General features: G+C 44.0%; 4 protein-coding genes across 4 annotated transcripts in view; 2 read left to right on the top strand and 2 right to left on the bottom strand.

Moving 5' to 3' along the window:
- glt8d2 (glycosyltransferase 8 domain containing 2) overlaps positions 1-2,778 on the top strand; it is an 8,251-nt gene extending 5,473 nt beyond the window's left edge. The window contains exons 5-10 of the mRNA XM_012818641.3: positions 285-402; positions 663-747; positions 1,365-1,477; positions 1,763-1,929; positions 2,090-2,202; positions 2,517-2,778. Coding sequence (XP_012674095.1) covers positions 285-402; positions 663-747; positions 1,365-1,477; positions 1,763-1,929; positions 2,090-2,202; positions 2,517-2,683 — 763 coding nt within the window. The 3' untranslated portion in view covers positions 2,684-2,778. The remainder of the gene's footprint in view (positions 1-284; positions 403-662; positions 748-1,364; positions 1,478-1,762; positions 1,930-2,089; positions 2,203-2,516) is intronic.
- A 1,641-nt stretch (positions 2,779-4,419) lies between these two features.
- On the top strand, positions 4,420-6,586 carry LOC105892381 (haptoglobin-like). Its single transcript, XM_012818630.3, has 4 exons — positions 4,420-4,530; positions 4,810-4,892; positions 5,218-5,504; positions 5,747-6,586. The coding sequence occupies exons 1-4, from the start codon at positions 4,520-4,522 to the stop codon at positions 6,299-6,301; spliced, it is 936 nt and encodes a 311-aa protein (XP_012674084.2). The 5' UTR covers positions 4,420-4,519; the 3' UTR covers positions 6,302-6,586.
- Positions 6,587-6,990: 404 nt separating this feature from the next.
- hsp90b1 (heat shock protein 90, beta (grp94), member 1) lies at positions 6,991-16,424 on the bottom strand. Its single transcript, XM_012818794.3, has 18 exons — positions 16,266-16,424; positions 14,934-15,039; positions 14,379-14,520; positions 13,838-13,954; positions 12,752-13,083; positions 12,218-12,329; positions 11,875-12,009; positions 11,610-11,726; positions 11,270-11,407; positions 11,087-11,164; positions 10,723-10,788; positions 10,065-10,334; positions 9,618-9,863; positions 9,063-9,199; positions 8,696-8,774; positions 8,407-8,562; positions 7,999-8,115; positions 6,991-7,320 (listed from the first exon to the last, which is right to left on the bottom strand). Exons 1-18 carry the CDS (start codon positions 16,312-16,314, stop codon positions 7,294-7,296), a joined length of 2,424 nt encoding a protein of 807 aa, XP_012674248.2. The 5' UTR covers positions 16,315-16,424; the 3' UTR covers positions 6,991-7,293.
- A 3,703-nt stretch (positions 16,425-20,127) lies between these two features.
- On the bottom strand, positions 20,128-22,969 carry LOC116218237 (piggyBac transposable element-derived protein 4-like). The gene is made up of 2 exons (XM_031559042.2): positions 22,698-22,969; positions 20,128-22,126 (listed from the first exon to the last, which is right to left on the bottom strand). Exons 1-2 carry the CDS (start codon positions 22,904-22,906, stop codon positions 20,452-20,454), a joined length of 1,884 nt encoding a protein of 627 aa, XP_031414902.1. The 5' UTR covers positions 22,907-22,969; the 3' UTR covers positions 20,128-20,451.
- Between the last annotated feature and the right edge of the window lie 1,190 nt (positions 22,970-24,159).

Genomic DNA, 24,159 nt, shown 5'->3' with positions numbered 1-24,159 from the left:
CAACAGCCTTTTGCCAGAATCGTGGACCGTACCTTTAAAGAAAAATAATGACTTATTTGATTACCTAGAGTGAATACTCACTGTTGCAAGTCATATCATTGTGTTGAAAATGAACCGTTTTCAGAAGCTGGTGATTTTATGAACACTCTTCAGTGAATTTATGAAAGTTGTCCAGTACCATTTATGAATGATGTAGCCTGTTTAACTTTATATTGTACATGATATTTCCTATTTAAAGGAGCTGGACTGGACATATTGTCACCCCCTTTCACTCTTCCTAACAGACAGTACATAGAGAACACCCAGCTGAAGAGGATCAAGTATAAGATCCTGGAATTTAACCCCATGGTGCTGAAGGGGAAAGTCAAACCAGAGTCGTCCAGACCTGACCTGCTTCACCCCGTGGGTTATGAGTTATCTCTCTCTCCACACACACACACACACACACTAAAATACACACACACACGCTAACATACACACACACACACACACACACACACACAAACACCCACACACACTAACATACACACACACACACACACACACACACACACACACACACACACACACACACATATAGTAAACACAGTACTCAGTGTTACTGTACAGTTTGAAGCTGTTTCTGTTTAGATCAGTTTGGTTGTTTCTCTTTCCTGCTGCAGCTCAACTTTGTGCGTTTCTACCTCCCCCTGCTGGCCATCAACCAGAAGAAAATCATCTACCTGGACGACGATGTGATTGTGCAAGGTTAGCAACTGTCCTGTCCCCGCCATAGACATATATAGGTCTATGGTCCCGGCAATAGCGTGTGGCGCCCTCTTATGACAGTAGTCAGAACACTACCTAGCCAACTCATCTTCCAGAGTTGAGACATGCAGTGCATTTCTCTAGAAAGCCATGGATCAAACAGAAAATAAAGTATTTTTATCAGCCATTAAATGATGCTAATCATACAGTTGTACCAGCGATTAGACTTGAAGGTACAGTCAGGGATTCAAATCAAATAAACTTTTTGTCAAATTCAGCAAATTACACCTCACAGTCCTCCAGCTGTCCATTCTGTGTTTGCACAAAAAAAAACTCGTTTTCGTACCAAGTCCTGGCACTGTAAATGGGAAACAAACATCAGACAGAGCCATAAACAATCCTAGCCAATCAACACATTGAAAGGGAGGGGTGTTTTTTTTTATTGGCTATTGAGCTGAAATATCAAAAAAAAAATTACCAGAATCGCGAAAACCTGCTTTTAATGAGTGATGGCAGATTACTGTCTGTCAAAATGATGGCAGTAAAAGCATACTGTATGACTTTAAAATACGTCATCTGCCCTTACCCTTTACCCCTCTGTCTTCTTCATATCACAGGTGACATCAAGGAGCTGTTCCAAATCAAACTCCGGCCAGGACACGCGGCTGCGTTCGCCTCCGACTGCGACCTCCCGTCCTCACATGAGATGGTGCGCAGCGTGGGCATGCAGGTGAGTCGCTGACCACTAGAGGGCGATGTGGAGTCATGGGCTGACTGGAACTGGGACTTGGGACGTATTTGTGTATAAGTGCTGATTTCTGCATTTTGTTCTAAATATCTAACTGTCTATACGTTATTATTATGTTTGTGTGTCAATGGAACGTGTACTTTATGGTTAGGAAATACATGATCATATGCTGGAATATTTAAACAACGCTTTTGCCAAACCATTTCCGTTATCTCAGTGTTCAAATATGAAAACAAAGCTTTGTTTTCTCCTGAGCCCGTCTCTCAGACGACCTACATGGGCTTCCTGGATTACAGGAAGCAGGAAGTACGGGATCTGGGCATCAACCCCACCAAGTGCTCCTTCAACCCAGGTGTGTTTGTGGCGGACATTGCAGAGTGGAAACAGCAGAAGATCACCAAACAGCTGGAGAAGTGGATGATGGAAAACTTCAGGTGAGGAGGATGGTTATGAAATCTAGTGTCAGTAAATGGCTAGTGGATAAACCAGTTTGTGGTCTCAAAATGGTGTGGAATTTGACATTGGACAGGTGAACTTGTGTGACATGCAGTCTACATATACAAACTGCCTCTCTTTAATTCTCTCCTTCGACAGGGATAACCTTTACAGTAGTGCAATGGCGGGGGGTGTGGTGACCCCCCCAATGCTGATTGTCTTCCATGACAAATACACGACCATAGACCCACTGTGGCACGTCAGACACCTGGGTGAGTTTACATAAAGGCACCTCCTATTGCTGTATGGAGTTTACATATAGGCACCTCCTACTGCTGTATGGAGTTTACATATAGGCACCTCCTATAGATGTATGGAGTTTATTTTGCAATAACTACTCAGATCTACAAGATGGTTGTAAGTGAGTTTGCTAAAGTACTGTTGTCTGTCATTCTGTGAAAAATACTGCTGTGTGTGTGTGTGTGTGTGTGTGTGTGTTCGTGTGTGTGTATGTATGTGTGTGTGTGTGTGTGTTTATGTATGTGTTTGTTTGCTGTTGATGACTGAGGTTTGCCCTCTGCCACAGGCTGGAGCCCAGATGCCCGCTATGCCGAGTCCTTCCTGCAGAAGGCGCAGCTGCTCCACTGGAACGGCCGCTTCAAGCCCTGGGACTTCCCCTGCGTGCACATCGACCGCTGGGAGAAGTGGTTCATCCCGGACCCAGCGGGCCGCTTCTCCCTCATACGGCCCTGAGGCTGAGAGGCACGGGGATGCTCCTGTTAGCAATCTACACAAATCACTCTCAGGACCACTGGGACTGGATATAACTGTGAATTGTTTATTATTGTTTGGGCATTAACACACACACACACACACACAAATGTAAACACACTCTCTCACACACACACACACACACACACACACACACACACACTGCTGTCACTGGTTGACAGAACCATCAGTGAGATCAGTGAGAGTCCATTATTGCTGAGTGGTCTGAGCACGAATAATATGCAGTTGCTCTATAAGATGCCTGCTTGTGTAGAGACCTTAAAGGTGCCGTCCCTGATTTTGGCAAAAGGTTATTGATATTTGAGCTCAACAGCCAATCAAGTTGCAACCCTTCGTTCCATTCTCCTGAAGCAACATGTTGACTGGCTGGAATTGAGTATGGCTCGCTCCGAGCCACTTTGGGTTTGTTTCCAGAGCCAGGGCTGTGTACAAACACTAGCTTTTCTGAGTGCACACACAGAATGGACAACTTGAGGGCTGCAAGGAGCAATTCATTGAATTTGACAAGAAGTGATTCATTAGAAATCATGGACTGCACCTCTAACTCACAGATCACATTGAATGTAGCATGTAGAAAGTAGGCATGTAGAATTAAGATGCCAAGCATCACAGACACTGTTTACAAACTACACCTACTGGGCAACAGAAGAATGAATCCATGACTGCAGGTTCTGTTATGACCTGCTAATAGTCACATAAACTGCAACCAGGCTCAAAGAGGAATCCGTCTACACCTCTTTCTTTTGCTCATAACCTATTAAGCTGGTTGAACATACTACTGTTAACCATATTAGTGTTCAATGCAATACTGCAAGCGTGGATGTTGCTCTGAATCACTTTGGATCAATGTGGATCATGCCATGTGATGGTGATATGACCTGACCTCACCATGCCATAAACCATTACATTTGGAGTTTTTTAAATCCACACTTCAGTTTCTCCTCTTTCACATTCACCTCTTTTTATGGGTCTATCTGAAATGTCTTTAAAGGTCTGTGAAACCCTGATTTTGTCGTTAACATTATTAGAACAGACGCAGTGATCCCTCTTAGTTCAGAGTGCTTGCATTTGATCAAATTCAGGTCAATTCAAATGTGCCTTAGTCAGAGCTGTTCTGTTTGATCTGACTCGCACAGGGAAGTCCAACAAAGTAGGACGTCACTAACAGGAATTTGCAAACCTTTGAATCAACATTCAACATGCTGTTACATCATCTTGGACAGTCCTGTGGCTTCTGTTTATTTGACTATATCCACAGAAATTTCTCATCCCATAAAACATGAAAGAGGAGGGTGAAAACATGAAAGTGTTATAAATTATAATTACTTTTCAAATGTTAGCAGGCCTTTGACCCATAATTCTAAGTAATTCTAAGCCTAGCAGGAGGTGCCAAAATAAATATTTACATTCATCAAATCACAACATAGGTTTTGGTCAAACAAATGGTGACCTTGGAAACTGATGAAAAACGTGTTCCTTTATTGACAGTTGAACAGTGTGTGAATTCAAAAACAACTCCTTCATTACTCACACTCTAACCGAACACCACACCCTCGGGTGATCAGTCACTGGAGCAGTCTCAAAGCTAACAGCAAGCTTGCACAATGTCCTGTATGACAAAATAAAGGGATTTCCTCCAAATTTGTCTGTTTTTTTTTTTTTTTTACCTTTTACTGTCAATGATGAGGCAAGCTCACTTGCTCATGGTTGATATAAATGGCTGTCGTGAGCTGCAACAACTGACAAGAGAAGCTGACCGCCAGGCTCTGAAGAAACGTGGACCTCTGCTAGACTGTCATGACAATGTGGTATGGTCATTTTTTGCACTTGTACAAAATACTCCAATAACTTTGCTACGTTATCTGCAGAACCCTTCACTGAGACACGCAGAAACATGGCACCAGTAAACAGGTCTTATACAGCAAGGTCATAAAGAACATGGGATTAACTACTATGTGTAAATGAATTATTCCAATCAACATGACCTTTGCAGATGAATTACATACACAGAGATGTACACTTGACTTGATTTGGATGCTTCTGTATTCATGTTATTGTTTGGTCATGTGATCTTTCTCCCTCCATAGGCTCCCACTGGCCGCTGTTCTAGCCTTAGTGGCCTGTCTACCACATGAGAGTGCAGCAGTAGCAATCAACGAGCAGGGGCCCGGTAAAGGAAATAGCTGACTGAAATCTAACTATCTGTGAAATCATAGTGTGTGTGTGTGTGTGTGTGTGTGAAGCATAGGCCCTGCTAATGTACTGTGTGTGTGTGTGTGTGTGTGTGTGTGTGTGTGTGTGTGTGTGTGTGTGTGTGTGTGTGTGTGTGTGTGTGTGTGTGTGTGTGTGTGTGTGTGTGTGTGTGTGTGTGTGTGTGTGTGTGTGTTTGAATTGGTGTTCATAATGAATGTAGTGCTTAGAAACTTTAACTGCAAAACTTTTAAACGAGAAAGAAAGACGGCATTTATTCTGTAACTGTGCTGTCTCCTGTTCAGCCCACCCAGGGCCTCCTCCCCCACCACCCCCGCCACCTAAGCCAAAGGGTCCTTCCAGACCCGTGCCCTGGCAGGTGATGGTGTACCTGAGCGAGGGGGAGTTCCACGGGGGATATGGTGGCGGTGCGCTCCTCTCCGACCGCTGGGTGCTGACGGCCGGCAGGAACCTCTTTCTGAAGAAGAGCCGTGAAGACACGCGGGGACAACAGCCACTCGTGCCGAAAGTCTACCTGGGCGTTGCTAAATTTGAGGATGCCGATGGCTCCAAAGAGGCAGCTGTTGAGACGGTGAGGTCAAAGCCTCTCTGGATGCATTCCAGAGGCGTTCACGGTCTCAGTAGTACCATTGATATAAACCGTGTTTGTTTAGCCTATATAATATATCAAAGCATGTTTTTGGAAGGAAATGTGACATTTTACACCTGCATCGGTCAGACGTTTACATCTAGTTTGCTTCTATTGGTCAGTTATTATTAAACTGTTTGTAATACGAAGACTGCAAGAAAATCAATCGTTCTCATTTCAAACAGGTGTTCTTGCACCCAGGCTTCCAAAACACATCGGACTGGGAAAACGACCTTGCGCTAATCAAACTGAAAGAGCCAGTGAACTTTAACCACACCTTGATGCCCATCCCTCTCCCAGAACAAGGGGAAAACCAGGAGGAGAGGCTCAAAGAAGAGGCCATATTTGGTGCGTGGGACTGGGGGATCATCCATTACCAGCCTGGTGCTATCAAATACCTCAAGCTGCCCGTGGTGTCCCGAGAGGTATGCCGGGCTGAGTACCAGTCCGGTCATAGCCCCGTCGTAGATGACAATATGTTCTGCACAGGCGCCAGTGAGTTATTCCTGAACGTGTGCTTCAATGATGCGGGAAGCGCCCTCGTGTTCCAAAACCCGAAGACGAACAGGGTTTATGCCGCAGGGATAGTTTCTTATGATAAGGTGTGCGCGTTTAAGAAGTACGCGGTTCACACGAGGATCTCCGCCTACCTGCCGTGGATACGTGATGTCATGAGGGGAGACAAGGTCTCGGCTCAGAGAGAATCGCTCGTGGCCAATATGTACTCTGGGAAGATTTAGCCTGCGACTCAAGTTGTTACCAATATTGTTTCAAACTTTAGGGCTGTGAGATGGATTTTCTTTATTTCTTCCTTATGTTGTCTCATTTGTTTTGGTATGTGTTCAACTGCATTTGTTTAATGGCAGCTTTACTTGTCAACACAACTCAACTCTTTGAACAAATAAAGCAACCAGTTTCTGTCCAAACAATGTGTTGCTTATAGTATATAGATATTAATGCCAGTGCTTTCACATTAGTAATGCATAATGTTTGTGGCAAAATCCCACCTTGGAGACTAATTAGAGCAGGCCTTAATGTTAATTTGTCTCACCTCCAACTGTGGAAAATTAAAATATGATAGTTTTGAATACAAAGCCGTTGTGGGACTATGTGGACTTGAAGACTAATGACCTTTTGTAGTGGATCTATATTGTCTACAGGAGATTGAGACCTATCCCAGTTTAAATGAAACACTCATTTAATTCCTGTGGACTGATGGCCATACAGGCAGAGAGCGAAGTGACTGACTGACACACACACACACACACACACACACACACACAGTGTTCATATGATGGCTTTCATACTTGTTTAGGCTATATCAACCTTCATTGACTATACATCCCTAATAACTAGCTACAGTTTTGGCTGATGTACAGCAAGAAACCAAGGAGAAAAACTGACAAATGACCAAACCACACCAGCAGAGTCCCTTTTCGCAAACATTTAATGGTTCACGTGACAGGAATTCAGAACTCCATAACCAGCTCCAGTTAAATATTAACAAATTTACAGTCATGAGGAATGTAAAAAAAAAAAAAAAACAGAACAAAACAATTTCAAACACAAGCAGTGCCTATAAAACCCCTCCCCTTTCACACACCCCTGCCCCATCCCCTCATTTTTCCAGCCCCCCCACCCTGGCAGAGAAGATCCGTCATTATGGTGACACCCGAAGTCCTGCCCCCACCCAGTCCAAACCCTGCCCCAGTCATCAGTTTTTCACAATTTCTCAGAGCTCGATCTTCTGTGTGGAGGCCTGGGAATAAAGACACAAACGCACGAGGGTCATAGGTCGTTGACACACAATTTTACATAAACAGACACCACCATGAACTGAATAAAGGATCTGATGCCCCTTGACTAAACCGACTGTTGGTACCAAAGTATTGTTGGAAGCCACCCCCAACACTAGTGGGCATGGGTACACTTCCCCAACACTAGCGGGCATGGTTACACTTCCCCAACACTAGTGGGCATGGGTACACTTCCCCAACACTAGAGGGCATGGGTACACTTCCCCAACACTAGTGGGCATGGTTACACTTCCCCAACACTAGTGGGCATGGTTACACTTCCCCAACACTAGTGGGCATGGGTACACTTCCCCAACACTAGTGGGCATGGGTACACTTCCCCAACACTAGCGGGCATGGGTACACTTCCCCAACACTAGTGGGCATGGGTACACTTCCCCAACACTAGTGGGCATGGGTACACTTCCCCAACACTAGAGGGCATGGGTGCCCTGCCATTGCCATTGATTTGAAGGTCAAGTGGGACTCAAGTCAGCCTTACAGTGAGTCAATAAACCCTCCTGACAATCCAAGCAGGGAAAAAGGCCCATTGAGGAAGTACTAAAGAGTTGTACCGTGAAACACTGTGTGTGTGTGTGTGTGTGTGTGTGTGTGTGTGTGTGTGTGTGAGAGAGACTCACCGGGCCCTTTTCTGTGTCGTCATCTTCAGCATCAATCTCATCTCCTTCATCAGCATCAGCATCATCACCATCATCCTCAGCTGCCTCTTCCGGCTCCTCCTCAGGCTCTTCCTCCACCTGAACACAGGTAAGTCACATTTAAAAAAAACAGTTTCCACAGTAACCTCATCGCTATTGCAAGCTCCACTATACTCTATCTCCATCTTAACAACAGTCACTGTGTTCCCGCACGTCTGTGTGTGCAAAATACTGCTCTACATCAGCAGCATGTACATGTTGGTACCTTTACCAATAAAGTTCATCCTGCGGAGTTCTTGCATAATGGCTCAAATAATATTTGGGTCATGTCAGGGTTGTTAACCGGCATAAAAGCGTGTGTGTGTGTGTGTGTGTGTGTGTGTGTTTTACCTGTTCGGCGAGGTCGACGTTCATGCTGAGCCTGAGCATCCTCTCGATGCGTTCTCCGTAGGCTTTGGTGTCGGCCAGCTGGTACCCGGAGCGCAGCGTCGCCGTCTCAAACAGAACCACCGCCAGATCCGACGCCGTCTGGTCCTCAGCATCAGTCTGAGAGAGAAGCACATACAAGAATGAGATGAGTAAAAACATCCCAACTGTTTAAAGAATATCTAAATAAAACCCAACTCGGTTAAGGACAACAGCATTCACATGGCGGCCATTTTAAGACGAGGTTACTTACATTTACTCTTTTCAGCATCTCTTTAATCAGGGGATGTTTGGGGTTAATTTCTAAGGTTTTCTTCTGGCTTGCATAATAGCTGGAGGAGAAAGAGATAACACAGACAATCAGCTCTCTGTGCTGCAGAAGAAAGCACCAATCAACACACAGAATGCTACACACACCCCAGCTGAAGCACCACAGTGAAACAAAACAGTATTCAGCATTGACTACTGTACTAACAGAGCTGTTCATTGCTCTTGTAATCCACCGTAATATGTTCATATAAACACTTGTGGAGCTATCGCAAAAGCCATATGATTTATGAAACAAGTAAATGGTAAATGTTCAAATTAAAAATTCTACAATTATCCTTTAGGGGGCATACTTTGTGGAGATGTCTTTGCCTGTCTGGTAGGCCTGGGCCTTCATGATGCGCTCCATGTTTCCAGACCAGCCGTACTGACTGGCCACCAGAGCGCAGGGGGAGTTGGTCAGCCGCTGGGACAGCACAGCCTTCTCAATCTGCAACAGACACAGGAGGAGAGGGTGCTTAGTCTCTCGTGATCTAGGGTAGCACCTCGAACGCGTAACCCCCTCGGACGCCAGAACAGCTTCGATTACAGACAGGGTAACTCAGAAGTCTCAACACTTGCATTAATATTGTGATTCAGATAAAGAAAAGAAAAGGTCCTGCCACAGCTAGTCACAGGCTAATTTCTTTCTCTACATAAAGTCCCCAGTTTAATGGAAGATTGAACAGACAGCTCATACAAATGACTTGAACTGTTACTATGCCTGAAAACAGTTGGTGGTTAGTTGGCAAATTGGCATGTAGCCAAATACAAGCCTGAATTTCTATCTCTACTTAAGCGACTGCCTCTCGTTAGTGGTGCATCATTAATAAGTAGGTTGTTTGTGTATCTAGTGGCGTAGCAACTACCTTGTCCTTGAGGGGTGTGTCCTTCATCCAGTTGGTCAGGGGCTCAAACTCCTTCTCCAGGGCCTCCCTCTTCTCCTTGGCCTTTTCGCTCTCGTTAAAGTTGACGCCCTCCTTGGCCACGTTCTGGAAGCGCTTGCCGTCGAACTCGGGCAGGGCTTGTATGCAGTACTCGTCCACGGGCTCAGTCAGGTAGATCACCTCCAAGCCCTTCTTCAGCAGCTTCTCCACGAAGGGAGAGGACTCGGCCTAAAAGAGACAAAATGAAGGATAAACCTTATAATTACTTACCGCACACCAGGTTTCTTTGACTACACAGGCATCTACCTCCACCCCTATTAGTTGAGTGCCGAATACTCTACATTATAGAAGAATGTACCTAACACTCAACACCGTATTCCTCACCAATTCCACACACTCGAAATATACAAATCAAAAAGAACGCCGTACCTCCTTCCTGCTGGTGGCAGACATGAAGTAGATCTTGTCCTGCTTGTCCTTCATCCTCTCCATATACTGCTCCAGGCTGGCCAGCTCCTTCTCGCTGTTGGAGGTCTGGAAGCGGAGCAGCTTGGCCAGACGGGTGCGGTTGGAGTGGTCCTCGATCACGCCCAGTTTGATGTTTGTGCCAAACTCCTTCCAGAACTTGTCGTTGTACACCTCCTCTGCGATCTTCTTGATCATGTCCAGGGTCTTGCGCACCAGCTTCTTGCGGATGACCTGCAGAGGAGTGTGGAGGGTTGGTTAGACTGCCACAGGCTCTTACCGCAAATCAAGAGCTCAGACACATTGGTGTTTGTTATGGTTAAAAGGTGCCATCCCCGAATGTAATCCAGTACACTTTTTGTCAAATTGAGCAAATTGCTCCTCACAGTCCTCTAGCTTTTAGTTCTGTGTGTGTGCTCTTTAAAAAAAAATGGTGTTTGTACACAGTTCTCGTTGATGGGAAACAAAGTCGTTTGGACCGAGCAGCACACAATTCCAGCCAACTGACATGTTGATACAGGAGCACGGAAAGGAGAGGTGTGATTTCATTGGCTCAAATATCAACAATCCTTCACCAGAATTTTGGTTAAAAACCCTCTAGATTTCTCTGAGCAAACCTCACCTTGAGCAGTTTGTGCTGCTGCAGGGCCTCTCGGGAGACGTTGAGGGGCAGGTCATCAGAATCCACCTGGGAGGAGGAGGAGATGAGAGACTTTAAAAACATCCATACAGCTTGCTGCTATGACAACTGTAACTATGGCATTCTTGAACACAAAATATAATTTTAGTAAGCATCCTCAAGCATGTAGTGTCCACCGCTGGTTACATTTGCACCTCATTCAATTAACAATCACTCTGTAACAACTGTATTATAATAAAGGCGTATGAGAATGAGGTACTCAGGAGTGAGATTGTTTGGCCGTCAAGGTATACTTCTCAGAATGTGACGAAGCTATTAATCTATAGGAGCACACGACTGTACTTACCACACCCCTGACGAAGTTGAGGTATTTGGGCATCATGTCGTGGAAGTCATCAGTGATGAACACCCTGCGCACAAACAGCTGTGGAGAGATATTGGAAGCGTGTTACAATTACCAAACAAACAGCTGTGTGTGTGTGTGTGTGTGTGTGTGTGTGTGTGTGTGTGTGTGGGTGTGTTGCAATACCTTGATGAAGTCGTTCTTCTTGGAGCCGTACTCGTCAAACAGGCCACGTGGAGCAGAAGCTGGCACAAACAGGATGGATTTGAAGGTGACCTCTCCCTCAGCTGTGAAGTGGATGTGACCAAGGGGCTCGTCAGAGTCCTTCAAACAAGAAAAAAAAAAAAACACACACTTCATTAGACTGACAACACAAGAGTGTGTATAGAATACAACAAAAATCTATGTCAACCGTGATGTATTGTGAGGCATCATGGCATATGCATCATGATGTGTATCGTATCGTGGGGTAGGTGGCTGGCGATACCCAGCCCCAATACTCAGGGTCCAAAGGTGGTTGGCTCACCTTGGAAAAGGTCTTGTAGAAGGCCTTGTACTCCTCCTCCTCAACCTCCCTGGCTGGCCGCGTCCAGATGGGCTTAATGTCGTTCATCAGCTCCCAGTCCCACACGGTCTTCTCCACCTAAGGAAGTGTACAGCACTATGAGTCTCTTTCAATGATCACACCTGCTGTCTGACAAAACAGGTCTAAAAGGTATTCTCCATTCGCCTGACTGTGTCCTCTAAAAGTCTCCTGTGTGTCTGAGGAGTGGTCTCTGCCCTGGCTTTACCTTCTTGGTCTTGGGCTTGTCCTTCTCCTCTTTCTCCTCCTCCTCCTCCACCTCAGCCTCATCCTCAGTGGCGTCCTCGTCTTTGACCTCTGTTGCCTCCTCATCCTCATCGAGGGGCTCCTCCACAGTTTCCGTCTGGAAGAAAGAGGGAATGGCAAAGAGAAAGGCAGATAAGTAACATCTCAAGATCTGATAAAACCAAATTTCACCACCACAAAAAAAAATTCTAGATGCATTCTTTAAATAGCCACTCTTTGTCTGCTAAGAAAACATTCCTCATGAAATTTGATTTGCAATCAGTGTTTTGAGAAACAGTCTATATGTCCATGTACGTTGAACGAACCTTGCTGCTCCAGACGTAGATAGGGAAGTTGATGAACTGGGAGTACTTCCTGACGAGGTTCTTGATGGTCTCCAGCTCCAGGAAGTCAGAGGCCTCCTCCTTCATCACGAGACTGTGGCAAAGGAAGATGATATCTACTTTAAGCACCTTGTCTTTGTATTCAAAATTCAAAGTTATGACAATTTATACAAATGTCCTTGAAATCACACCGGTCATAATGTTTTTAACAATTTCCAAGTAAACCATCAGTGAATGTAACACAAATGTTCAAAAAACAAAACACAATGTTCAAAAAACAAAACAAAAAAACACCTGATAAAGTGCCAACCTCCATGTTCTTTTTAAAATCACATTAGTCAAGGCATTCTCTAAAGATACTTGACATTTCACTCACGAGTTCTCCTTCATAGGCAGTAATGTGACCTTGCCATTTATAGAAACCACAACACATAAACCCTTAACTAATGTCTTCATGGTTCCTTAGGGCACTGAATCAAGACCTTCTGGCTAAGTCCTACTTCCTGCGGTACTTACGTGATGGTACTTCCACGGCCCAGGGTGTCTCCGCGCGGGTCCTCGATGACTGAGAACTCGTTGGAGTCCGACTCCCAGATGTGCTGCGTGCCGTTGTTGTGCTTGGTTGTGACGATGACTTTGTCGGCCACCAGGAAGGCGGAGTAGAAGCCCACGCCGAACTGGCCAATCAGCTCGGAGGTGGACTGCCCCTCTGTCTGCATGTCAGACATCTTGTTGAGGAACTCACTGGTGCCAGATTTGGCGATGGTACCCAGGTTCTTGATCAGCTCCTCCTTGGTCATTCCGACACCCGTGTCGGTGATATGGAGCATGTTCTTCTCCTTGTCGGCCTGGTGAGAACACAGAGGAAGCTCAGGCTAAGAATGGCTGCCAGTATGGTCATGCAATGCCACCCTCAGTCCCACCCTCCACCTCAGACTTCTCTTTTGTCGTCATTTGCATCTTCATGTTACATACATTACATAAGGAAAAGAGTCTCCCTACTCCAGCCTCTCAAACTTCTCGTTTTTATTTGCATATTTATTTTACATATTCATGTCCCTTTCAACTGCGGTTTACGTAGGATTCTACAGGGTCATCTTGGGTCTTTTTACGTGACGTGATTAACAGCCCTTGAGTTTCTCAACAAACGTTCTACATTGGCATGCCATGGACTGTTCCCTCATGTTTTTGAGTTTGAATAACACCTCATGTATCTCGGTCGCAGTATGATGAGGTATGATCTTATCGCCATAGCATTCAATGAGTTACATATTTACCTTCATGACATAAAACTGTGACCGTCATAAAAGCTGGACAATTATCTAGCCACGACTCCGGAAGGGGCATTTGCCATGCAAATGTCTCCATGATACTGACAGCATGTCATGATGTTTTGACGCAAGGCCCATCCACCATAACAAAAGCGTCACATGTGGTCTGCTCACAGATAGCAGCTTAGACAGGGGCTTTGGCTAAAAGATACCAGTCTTTTGCAAAGCAAATATGAAGTCAAGAGGCCGATTGCAGTTCTACAAAGCTGGCTTGGTGCCCAGAAGGAGAGACAGGATGCACGGAAAGTGAAAGTAGGAAAACCAGGCACACCTTAATCTTCACGGTCAGTTCTTCATTGCCAGCCAGCGCGTCTTCGTTGGTGAGTGAGAGCAAGCGGATCTTGTCCAGGGCGTCCGAAGCGTTGGAGATGAGCTCCCTCAAGAAGATCTGAGAATCCGCAAGACAGGAGAGGGAGAATGATTACACAATGTCATTGCCCAGTCATGTGAGAATGTGATTACAGCCCACATACAAGATAGCCAGCTGTTACTCTCTCAGAACAATACCAGCACTGAAAACAATAGCTTTGATATGCTAGATAACCGCCAAGATATATTGGTGAACTCAAATCTTATACTGCAGTCTTTTCTACACTGCAGGCTATAGTAGGTCAAGGTGGAGCAATAGAACCCAGTTTCCACCTCCATTTTTAAGTTAGGAAAAACAACTTGATATAGCAGGGTGTTTATTTCTCCCCTGGGCCATTTTAAAGTCACAGTGAGTTTGCAGTTGATTCAACAAACATGTCTATCTTCCTGTAAACTAACAGGTGGGTGACAGGTGCAACACCTGCACCAGGTGCATCCCTCACCTCCTTGTTCTTGTACAGGGAGTTGATGATGAGCTTCATCATGCGGTTGACTTCCGCCTGGAAGACGTGCTTTTCCGACTTCTCCCGGATTTCCTTGATCTGTGCCGCATTCAATCCATCCAGCTGGATAGCCTCTTCCTCTCTGAGAAACATAAAGGAGGGTTGGAGTGAAGACACAGATGTTATTGAGTCCCAATAGACAAATGTGATGTTATTATCCCAACCCCCCCATCACCAACCCCCTGTCCTAAGAGGCCTGATGCAAGTCAAGATGCCACCCCCCTCTTCAGAAAACAAACACACACACACACACCACTGGGAATATTAAAGCCCAATCTCATGAGATGAACAAATCTCTCTTAAATCATAAGTGGTGCAAGGAACAGCTGCAGCATTATATCTTTTTGGCCTCAAACCAGAAGGAAGAGAGCCTAAAATTAGATGCTTGGTGTTTTGGAAAAAGCAATGGAGAGCAACGGTGGTCTTATATGGGTGTTTCAGGTCAGCAACTGAACACACACACACACACACACACACACACTGAGCGGAACACACCTCTGTACTACTTCGTCGTCTGTCTTGGAGCCTTCTCTGCTTTTGCCCAGATCGTCCTCCACGGTTCCATCAATGTCAAGATCATCTTCTTCTGCCCGCACAGATGCTGCAAAAACGCACAGATTATTTTTTAATACAAATGATAAATTGTGCAGTTTCAAGTAAATCATAAATAACCCTGCAGTGAGTGAGTAGAGGAACAGTGCTGGGAACTGCAGTGTTGCTGCACCTACAAATAAAGGCAAGCTCTGGGCTATTGTTACTCAGTCACTACACAATCTAATAAAGACGCACCACCTCTTTAACCAAACCCTTGTGATGGACCTGCCAGTGTCATTAAAGTAGACGCGCTAATTTCGGCTTTTGGGGTTGATGAAATTCGTTATCCAGTTTGGAAATGCGCTCCTTGGTCTAGTCACGTGACCACCGTAGGTTCCTACTATTTGCCCGAGATAATATTAGATTAAATTTAAAAAAATATTTGTTCACGGCCAGTTCACCTTGACCGTTGATGGAAATCACACCTAAGGAAACTACTCCATCCTATTCCTAGCTCGATACCTACATGAATAAAGCTGACGTTCGCCATCTGTCGGGTGGGTTTTTCAATGATAGATTACATAGAGAGAGAGAAATTGAGCTCGCGCTATGAAGTGAAGCAGCTAGAACTTCTTAAATGTTACGCACATTTGCGGGGTGTATGCTACCCATGAACTGGTGAGTGGTTTCATGGCTGTACACCTACGGTAGATCCGTTATCAGGCAACCTAGCAAGAAAGCTAGTTAACATTAATGACAATTCTGCAGCTCAACTGCTAGCTGGCTAGCCAAGTTCCCGGAAAACCTCTGCTCCCAACATCAAATCCTGCGTTATCATAAGGCTATACAGGAAGCTAAAACACGCCAAGGATGTTATACACTGCATTAAGATTACACGTGGAGATTTATCAAATGGCTGTGAGGGCTAACTTTATCCAGCTTCCAATAACATCTGAGGTAATTTAAAAGGAAACTTCTAGAAGCACAATTAAGTCTTGCCTGCAACCCCTCATATCCTCACCTAACCCTACAACGTTAGTTTTACTATATATAGTCACAGGTATTAATCATTCAGTCAAATTAATTTGAACGCACAGTTTTTCAGCAAAAATCTGCATATTAGCGGTCAATCTGACAACAAAGACAAGAATTCAGTATAGTTAGCTTGCTAGCCATCGTTCAAGTTCAAAACGCAGAGATGAAATTAAACCCGGCAGAAGTAACGTTAGTGAGGGTGTGCAGATAAAATGTTACGTTAGCTTACAATATTAATAGCAAAGCTTAGGTACTTACTGAAGGCAAGAAGAGTACATAGAAGACCTATGATCCATAACCGCTTCATTTTGATTAAGAAAATATTTTACTTCAGACTGCCTTTTAATTACAGTCCTACAGATGTATAACACTCCGGCAAAAGCCTTGGGAAATGCGTGCACTGCCGATCTGTAGTCGACTTTATGAAAGGACTGGTTTGATGGAGGCTGACTGCCTCTGCCGACCAATCGTTGGACCCCACGCACAACACAGAACCAATAGCAGAACGATCACCGGTATACGTCTTCCAATCCCAGCCTTACATGTCCGATTTAACACCCGAAAATCGTGGCTAGTTTTCATTGGGCAAAGAGGATGTCGAGTGTAAACGTTTTCTGACAGGCCGGTCATGCATCCGGGGCACTCAAGACGTTTACCTTGGCTACCGCAATGCCTACTGTTGCTATGATGTTGCGTTTCTTGCTCATTTCACATCAAAAACCGAGGTGCATCTTGGAGATGGTTAAGTAAAATGTAGATATTTTGAAGCAATGAAATGTGTACTGTTTGGTTCGGATTTGAAAATGGAGCGTGTTTTTATCCTGGAAATGTAAACAAGTACACGATATGTGCATACAGTTTGTGTAATGGATTTGCTGTGGATTATCAATAAAGACAAAGTTTAAGAAAAAGAAAAAACGGAGCATGTTTCATACTTTGACTCATCAGAGTTCTGGAATGTTTTTTGTCTCTACATGTCCTGAACGCTGTAAAAAGCATGATTGAAACCTGTATTTCAAAGTGGTTCTGACAAAGTCCCATAGATTTTCTTACGCTTTTTAGTCATAGATATCGCTCGTTAGCCTGCAGTCTATGTGTTCATCATGTGACATAGCACACATACACACACACTCTTTCACACGCACTCTCTCTCACGCACACAAAAAACATACGCACACAATATTTCTGTGCATTACAGATCTGGGGGGGGGGGGCTGATTAGGTTGCCATGGCGAGGGGTGAGCTGATGGAGATAATTACCATCGCTGTTAATGACTTAAGAATATAATAATCAAGTGCCCTGTATTAATAATTACCTTATACGAAGCATGTGCTTATGTTAACAAGAACATGGCTTTTCTGTGTTTCTGTGTGTGTGTGTAACTTAGATTATTAGGCGCCACCTTGTCTGCATATGTGCAACAACATGTTTGAGTGAGCTCATTGGTGACAGGGTCGAAATGTGCTCTTGACCATGGGAAGAACAGACATCCTTGCAAGACAAGAAGCTCAGTCGAGGACTTGACTGAGATTTTACATATTTATGGCGTCAGCATTAGATAAATATTAAGTATATAAACCCTGTGCGATGTTAGTTAAATTGCTTCACTTTCATCCTTGTGCTGTGAGTGAGCCCAATTGCAATTTTTATTGAATAAATATACTGATCTACAGCTCCGGAGTCCTGAGATAACTTGGGAGTGAATTTTCATCTAACATGAGCCTTTGGGGAGAGGAGAGGAAGTATGAAGCAGGACCTCTCTGCACCCTCTCGAGAGCAGCCCCCTTGCAGCCTTACTTTCTAGAGAAGTGGGCCTAGCTGAGAAACCAGGTGTTCCCCTACCTGGACCAGCTGTGCCAGGCACGGAGTACACGCTTCATCCCTGTGAGTGTGCAGTGGCTGATCGCAAAGCACGAACCTGCCCCCTATATCTGTTATCTGTAAATAATGCTACTTTTTGCACTCCTGGTCATACAAGCAAGTATGCAAGCTGTACTACCTGTTTTCCGCACAATGAAAATCAAGTTGAATCTAATGTCAAGGAGTTGGAGAGAAACCTCCACATGGAAGGGCAGAGAGGTAAGCACCCCTGGTTGCTGGAAGGGAGACACACCACCAGCAGCCTGACTGAGCTTGAGATCACCCAGGCACATCAGAGCCCGTACACCCACTGCCTCTTCTACTTCAGGGACTACTCCTTCCTTGCCCCTCTGAGGATGAGGAGGGTCCTGATAGTGAGGAAGATCACAGGGGCAGGGCTACACTTCAGAGTATCCTGTTTAGCGCCTCACCCCAGGAGAGGGGGCAAATGAGATGGCTGAAGAAGAGAATTGCTGCGGCCTGCTGGCCAGTGCGTTTCTTTAGGAGCGTGGGACAGGGAGGCCAACATTGAGAAAACTCTACCCGACACTGGAGACCCATCCTGGGGACACCACCAACAGCCAGTCCCTCAGAGCACTGGTAGTTATTCAGCCGTCTGTAGGCAAACCTAGATCTCCCAGCAATCATCAGCCAAGGTCTGCTCTCTGACTTTGGTATCAAAATGTTTTATAGATAATTCAGAGTCAAAATAACACATACCTTAACCCCCTTAGGCTGATACTGGTAACTCGTATAAAGCAGATTTTGATAGGTGGACCAAACACAGAGACTAGACTCCCCACAACACTGTATATTTATGCAGTTTATTTAGAACTATGAGTCCGAATGCATCTTCCACCATCAGAGGTTTAGCTGTAGGTTGAACTTCATAATAAGTCCCATGCAGTCTGCTCATTTTACATGTGAACTCTCCCGGCAGTTTAAGATCTGTGATGATATGCCTATAAAGACTACACACAAAACAGTGTGTTAGACCTTTACTTCGACCAGGGAAGGTCCACTGTTGCCAACAGGCTTCTATATCGAGCATTTTTTCTGGTCAGACAGGGAATCACCTGAGTAGGAATTATCAATTCAAATTGTATTTTCAAATTGTCTTTCTTTGCGGAAACACGTGTCAGACAGCGTTTAGAGAGTCTGCTATTTTAGGTCTACTCTCCCAGAGACTGACTCCCACTGCACTGGGCATGCTCAGGAAGCATGTGCATGTGGGGGAATAAATGCTGTATACAAACACCACAAATAAATCACACACAGTTTAACCCTGGATTTAAAAACAAGATCAGATCCCTGAGAGTTATGACTGAAAAAAAAAAAAAGTGTTCAGTTACTTTAGGTCTGTTGGTTTGCGTGCAAAAGCATTGGGTTTAATCATTAGTGACAATCATCTTCCTGGCTTCTTTCTCCTGTCCTGATAAATGTTGCCATCATCTTTTGCGTAAAACATTATCATGTCACTTTAATGTAAATATGTCTTGTGAAACGTCTCATATTCCCACTGAACTGATAATGCGATAACAGCAAGGTGATACTACTGTTGATAATATAAATCTGTTAATGCAACTTTTCCTTAGAGTTTTTCTCAATATACATCTACTAGCAGCAGTAAGGAGTTTTGGTCAAAAACTAGTATTGCAGACTAATTACTGAAAAGGCTTGCAAAAACTTGAACCAACAACAGCACATGTGGCACTTATGAAAGGCTTGCTAACATGCTTACTCCTGTCTTTTGGCAGTATAGTTGGCAGAGTTGTTATTTGAAAGTATTGTTTTTTTACTTTTTTATTCCACTGCTTCTTACTAGGGGTGGAGGTGCCTGGACACTCATAGCTAAAAAGAATATGCCTTGCCTATGTCTTTTCACTCAAATATCTACCTAGCAATCTAACACTAGCGGAATTTGACCACATCCATTGATTCAGTCAGAATGAATGTCAATGACGGTAAGAGTTTGGCATGCGAGAATAAAGCTCACTCCTTGTGACTGCTAATAGACTCTCTGCCAAAGTGGGCGGAGTGTTTAGATGAATGGCAGGAGGTGTGGCCACTCCCCCCGGCTGACCCAGGCTCTGGCTCCGGCTGCTGGCCTCAGACCTACTCTACTGCTGCTGGATGAACTGGACCTGCTGACCGCTAGCCGCACTCTCTCCACACATGCGGTAACACACACACGAAATCTGTGCGAACACACCTCACACACACACACTTACAAACCTTACACACCTCACACACACACACACACTCACACACCTCACACACACACACTCACACACCTCACACACACACTCACACTAGAGTAATGCGTTCAGTGCGCACGTATCCACCTATCCATTTGACCTTGTCATAAGAAAACAATACGGATCAACACATTTTATTCCATTACTTTAGCATAGACAGCATACACTAGTAATGGGTAGGTAAGAGGCAAGTTTTATCTAGAAATCTTGGTCTTAATAAAAGAAAAACAATTATTATTATAACAATAACTATTATTAACAACAAATGTTTACATTTTTGTTCACGGTAACATACTCAGGCAATCTCGTAGACACAGAGCAACCTTCAAACATTTTTGTGGTTTCCACTATCGTGCCAGTCCTTGAAACAGTTTCGAGCTGGCAGTAAGCACAATGCGACATTGCACTTTGTGCAGTAGGCAGGAGTTTTTACTCTCTTGCCTGCCTGTTTGCACAGTCTACATGCCCTTCTACTGCTAGTCGCATCCGTTGAGTAGAATGCAACCATGCAATGTGCCGGCGGTGCTACTGGCTGTGCTAATGTCACTAGTTCCTCTTGCCAGGGCATCTTTGAAATGTCTGCCAGCTGAAGCTGCAGCGTTTCCCTAAATTTTTTCTGTGTCAGGTGGTCTTTTCGGTGAGCCTGGATCATCTCTTTGTGCAGAATAAAGCTGTTGACAATGGCAATGTCGATAAAGTGAAAAAAAAAGGTCTTGTACCATTTCCTTGTCTTGTGGAGGACTCCGTAGTAGCCCAAAAGAGTGTCAGAAAGGCCTACTCCTCCCATGTGCTGGTTGTAGTCTTTGATCGCAGCAGGAATTGGAACAGGGATAGAAGTCCAAACTCCTTTGCTGTTTTTGACCCTTCTGTTGGCTCTGTCACCTGCGTAGGCCTTATGAATTGTCGTGCACATGTTCACCTCTCTGGTGTCTTTCCATTTCACAAAGAGCAAGTTGCCGTGCCTGCACCAGCGAATGGTACCCCTGTCTGCATTTTTGGGGAGGTCGTTCACCTTTGTTTTGGGAAAGTCTCGTTGGTTTGGACGAATGGTACCACAAGCAACTGTGTTTTCCTGTAGTAGGTTCAAAAAAAGCCTTGGGGTGGTGTAAAAGTTGTCCGTGTAAACCTTATATCCTCTGCCCAGTAAAGAAAATTCTAACAGGGCCATGACAGAGTCATAACCAAGTCCCTTTCCAGACGACATGGTATTTTTTCCCTCGTAAACAAAGAAATTCCACGTATAGCCATTCGATGAGTCAGCAAGAACAAATAGTTTCTGGCCCCATTTTGTGGGCTTATTTTTCATATATTGTTTCAACCCATTTCTTGCCTTAGTGGCTACCATACGCTCATCTATTGAGATTTCTCTTCTGGGCTGAAAAAATGTGCGGCACGCTGAAACTATGTCCACATAAAGGGGTTTGATTTTGAACAGTCTGTCGAATCCTGGGGATCCTTTTTTCTTCAGGTTCTCCATGTCCTCCTGAGGATCCGATAAATGCAGGTTCCAGGAGATAGTTAAAAACCTGGCTTTGGTCATGACCGTGCCAGGGAACGGAAGTCTGTACACGCGGTTCCTCGACCAATAATCTGCAAGAGTCTTTGCTTTTACCAAGCCCATGTATATGACAATTGAAATGAAAGTGTATAACTCATTGACAGAGACAGGAACCCATCTGAAGTTCTTTCCTGCACTTAATCTGTTCTCTGCAAACTTGTTGGTGTTGTCCACAAGGGTTGTGACAACAGACTTGCTGAAAAAAAGCTGAAATAGTTCAAGAGGTGAGTATTTCGTGCCTGGCATGAGGTGTGGTCCCGGCGGTCGCTTCGGTTTAAAATGGGGGAGACTGGGTTGTTCATCCTTATCAGTGATAATATGCCACTTCCCCGCCGACCCAGAGGAGACCGCTGAGACGTCGGTGGAGGGGGGAGGGACTCGCCGTTTCTTTGTTGGAGTAGGAAGGGCCCATTCCTCACCTGAGTCCGAGTCAAACTCTTTCCTGTTACAACAACACACAAGCAAATGATGCATAAGAAAAAAACTATAGGATACAGGTTAAGTTTTCACATTGTTGAAAATAACTATAAAAAAGAAAGTAATGAACTTTAGAGAAACAATCTATCACATATGTTTTCTAATGCGTTGTGAAAACATCAACTGGCTGACCTTTTGCTGATCTATATTTTTGGGAGTCCACTGATGAGTTACAGACAAATTTATACTTCTTAATTCATTTTCATCCACCCTTAACATTTTTTTATAGATGTTCTCAGTGTGTAACATAACTTTTCAATTCACCATGTCATTTTTCACCTTGACAAGTACAACTACTTCTGTTTAGCAGCTGATATTTTAAGTAGACCATGCCAAGGGTATTATTTAGAAATTCCAGGAATTGATATCCACGCTCAGTTAATCTAAAAATGGTGGTGATTCGAGAGCGGACCAGAAGTAACACACCACCAGTGGGGTACCAACCAAAATCCGTCGGTGGACCGATATATGCTTGCCATTTAGGAGGCTACAAAGGCAAGGCAGTGAGACATGGCCGAAACTTTATCGGTACATACTTTATGGTTGTAACAATAATGTCCTTTAAGTTCATTTTTGACTCTTCCTCTTCGGATTTGATGTCGCTACTGCCCGTTTCATGCTGACCCTCTGTTCCATCTTCCTCTACCAAAGGCTCCGGAGTTGCCACAGACGCACCATAATACATTTCCTGCTCTGTCTGTGTCTGCTTCTCTGTCGTCTTGTATTTCGTCTTTCGTGTTAGCATTGTTCTTTTTTGCCGACGACTACACTGTTGTGATTGCTATTTATTGAACTGCTTTAACCACGTGCGACAATAACCAAAATGTAAATATGGTATCCACTCGTAGTTTTTTTTTTTTTTTTTTCAAATTAAAAGTCGAAACTTTCATTAGTTTTTAACTATACAATTACGAAAAACTATGGGAAAATGCTAATTTAACTAACTGTATGTGCTATTAAAGGTAGGTACTCTAAACGTTGAGGTGGGACAATACAAATCAAACCAGAACAAAAAGCTTGAAATGTCTTTTTAAAACACAAATAACCTATTGGTGTTGTTTAGCTGAAAAAAGGAATTTGTTTCTCCAAAAACATTCTCGGAAATTAGATTGTACCTACAAGAGAAAAGGTGTGTGAACATCTCCATGAGTCATTCCATCTGTCTGAGTCTGAAAGTTGAAAGGTAGGTGTAACGAAGTTAAAAATGTATTATTTTGTTTGCATTTTATTTAATGAAATGTAACCACATTCTGATTTGATTATGTCTTTATTTTCTATCTTGTATATATTAAATGATGATTGAACACACTGAGTACTAACCTGTACTGTCCCTTTAAGAGATTTGGTTTAGTCTGTAGGTAACCCCGTTTAGTCTTCAGTCAGCAGTTCCTGAATTGAAGAGAGCAGGCTAATGTCTAGCATATGGGATAACTACATGTTATGTGTGTGTACAGGTATGTTTGAATTCCGTGTATGTTATGTATTGTTTCCTTTATTGTTGTTCTAATGTGTGAAGAGTTTATGCTATATTTTATGTGCTTTCACATGAGGTTTATTCTTGTAAGAGTCTTGAGTCAGCGGTTCCTGAATTGAAGAGAGCAGGCTAATGTCTAGCATATGGGATAACTACATGTTATGTGTGTGTACAGGAATAAATGAGCAAAAACATCAGTTCGTGGTCGTTTTATTGAAGAAAAGAACACAACGCAGAAGAACCCGTTACATAGGCTATACATATGCATAGACTTGGCCTACAATAATTACCTAATGATGAACTTCAAATTGTGTGGCAGAGAAACCAACAAATTGTGCATCCTTGATATGGGGGTGAAATGAAATCTAGTACTTTAAGGAAATATATAGATATTGACACCTGAATCGCCTTTGTAGGCAACAAAGTTATCCTTTTTCAGCATGAACATTTTTGTCTTTTTACACGTGAATATAGATATACAGATATACAGACACTGCCACCTTCCCTGTCTTAAGTACTGATAT

This window comes from Clupea harengus, chromosome 21, assembly GCF_900700415.2.
Source record: "Clupea harengus chromosome 21, Ch_v2.0.2, whole genome shotgun sequence".
Lineage (NCBI taxonomy): Eukaryota > Metazoa > Chordata > Actinopteri > Clupeiformes > Clupeidae > Clupea > Clupea harengus.
This window is presented reverse-complemented; position numbering and strand designations above follow the sequence as displayed.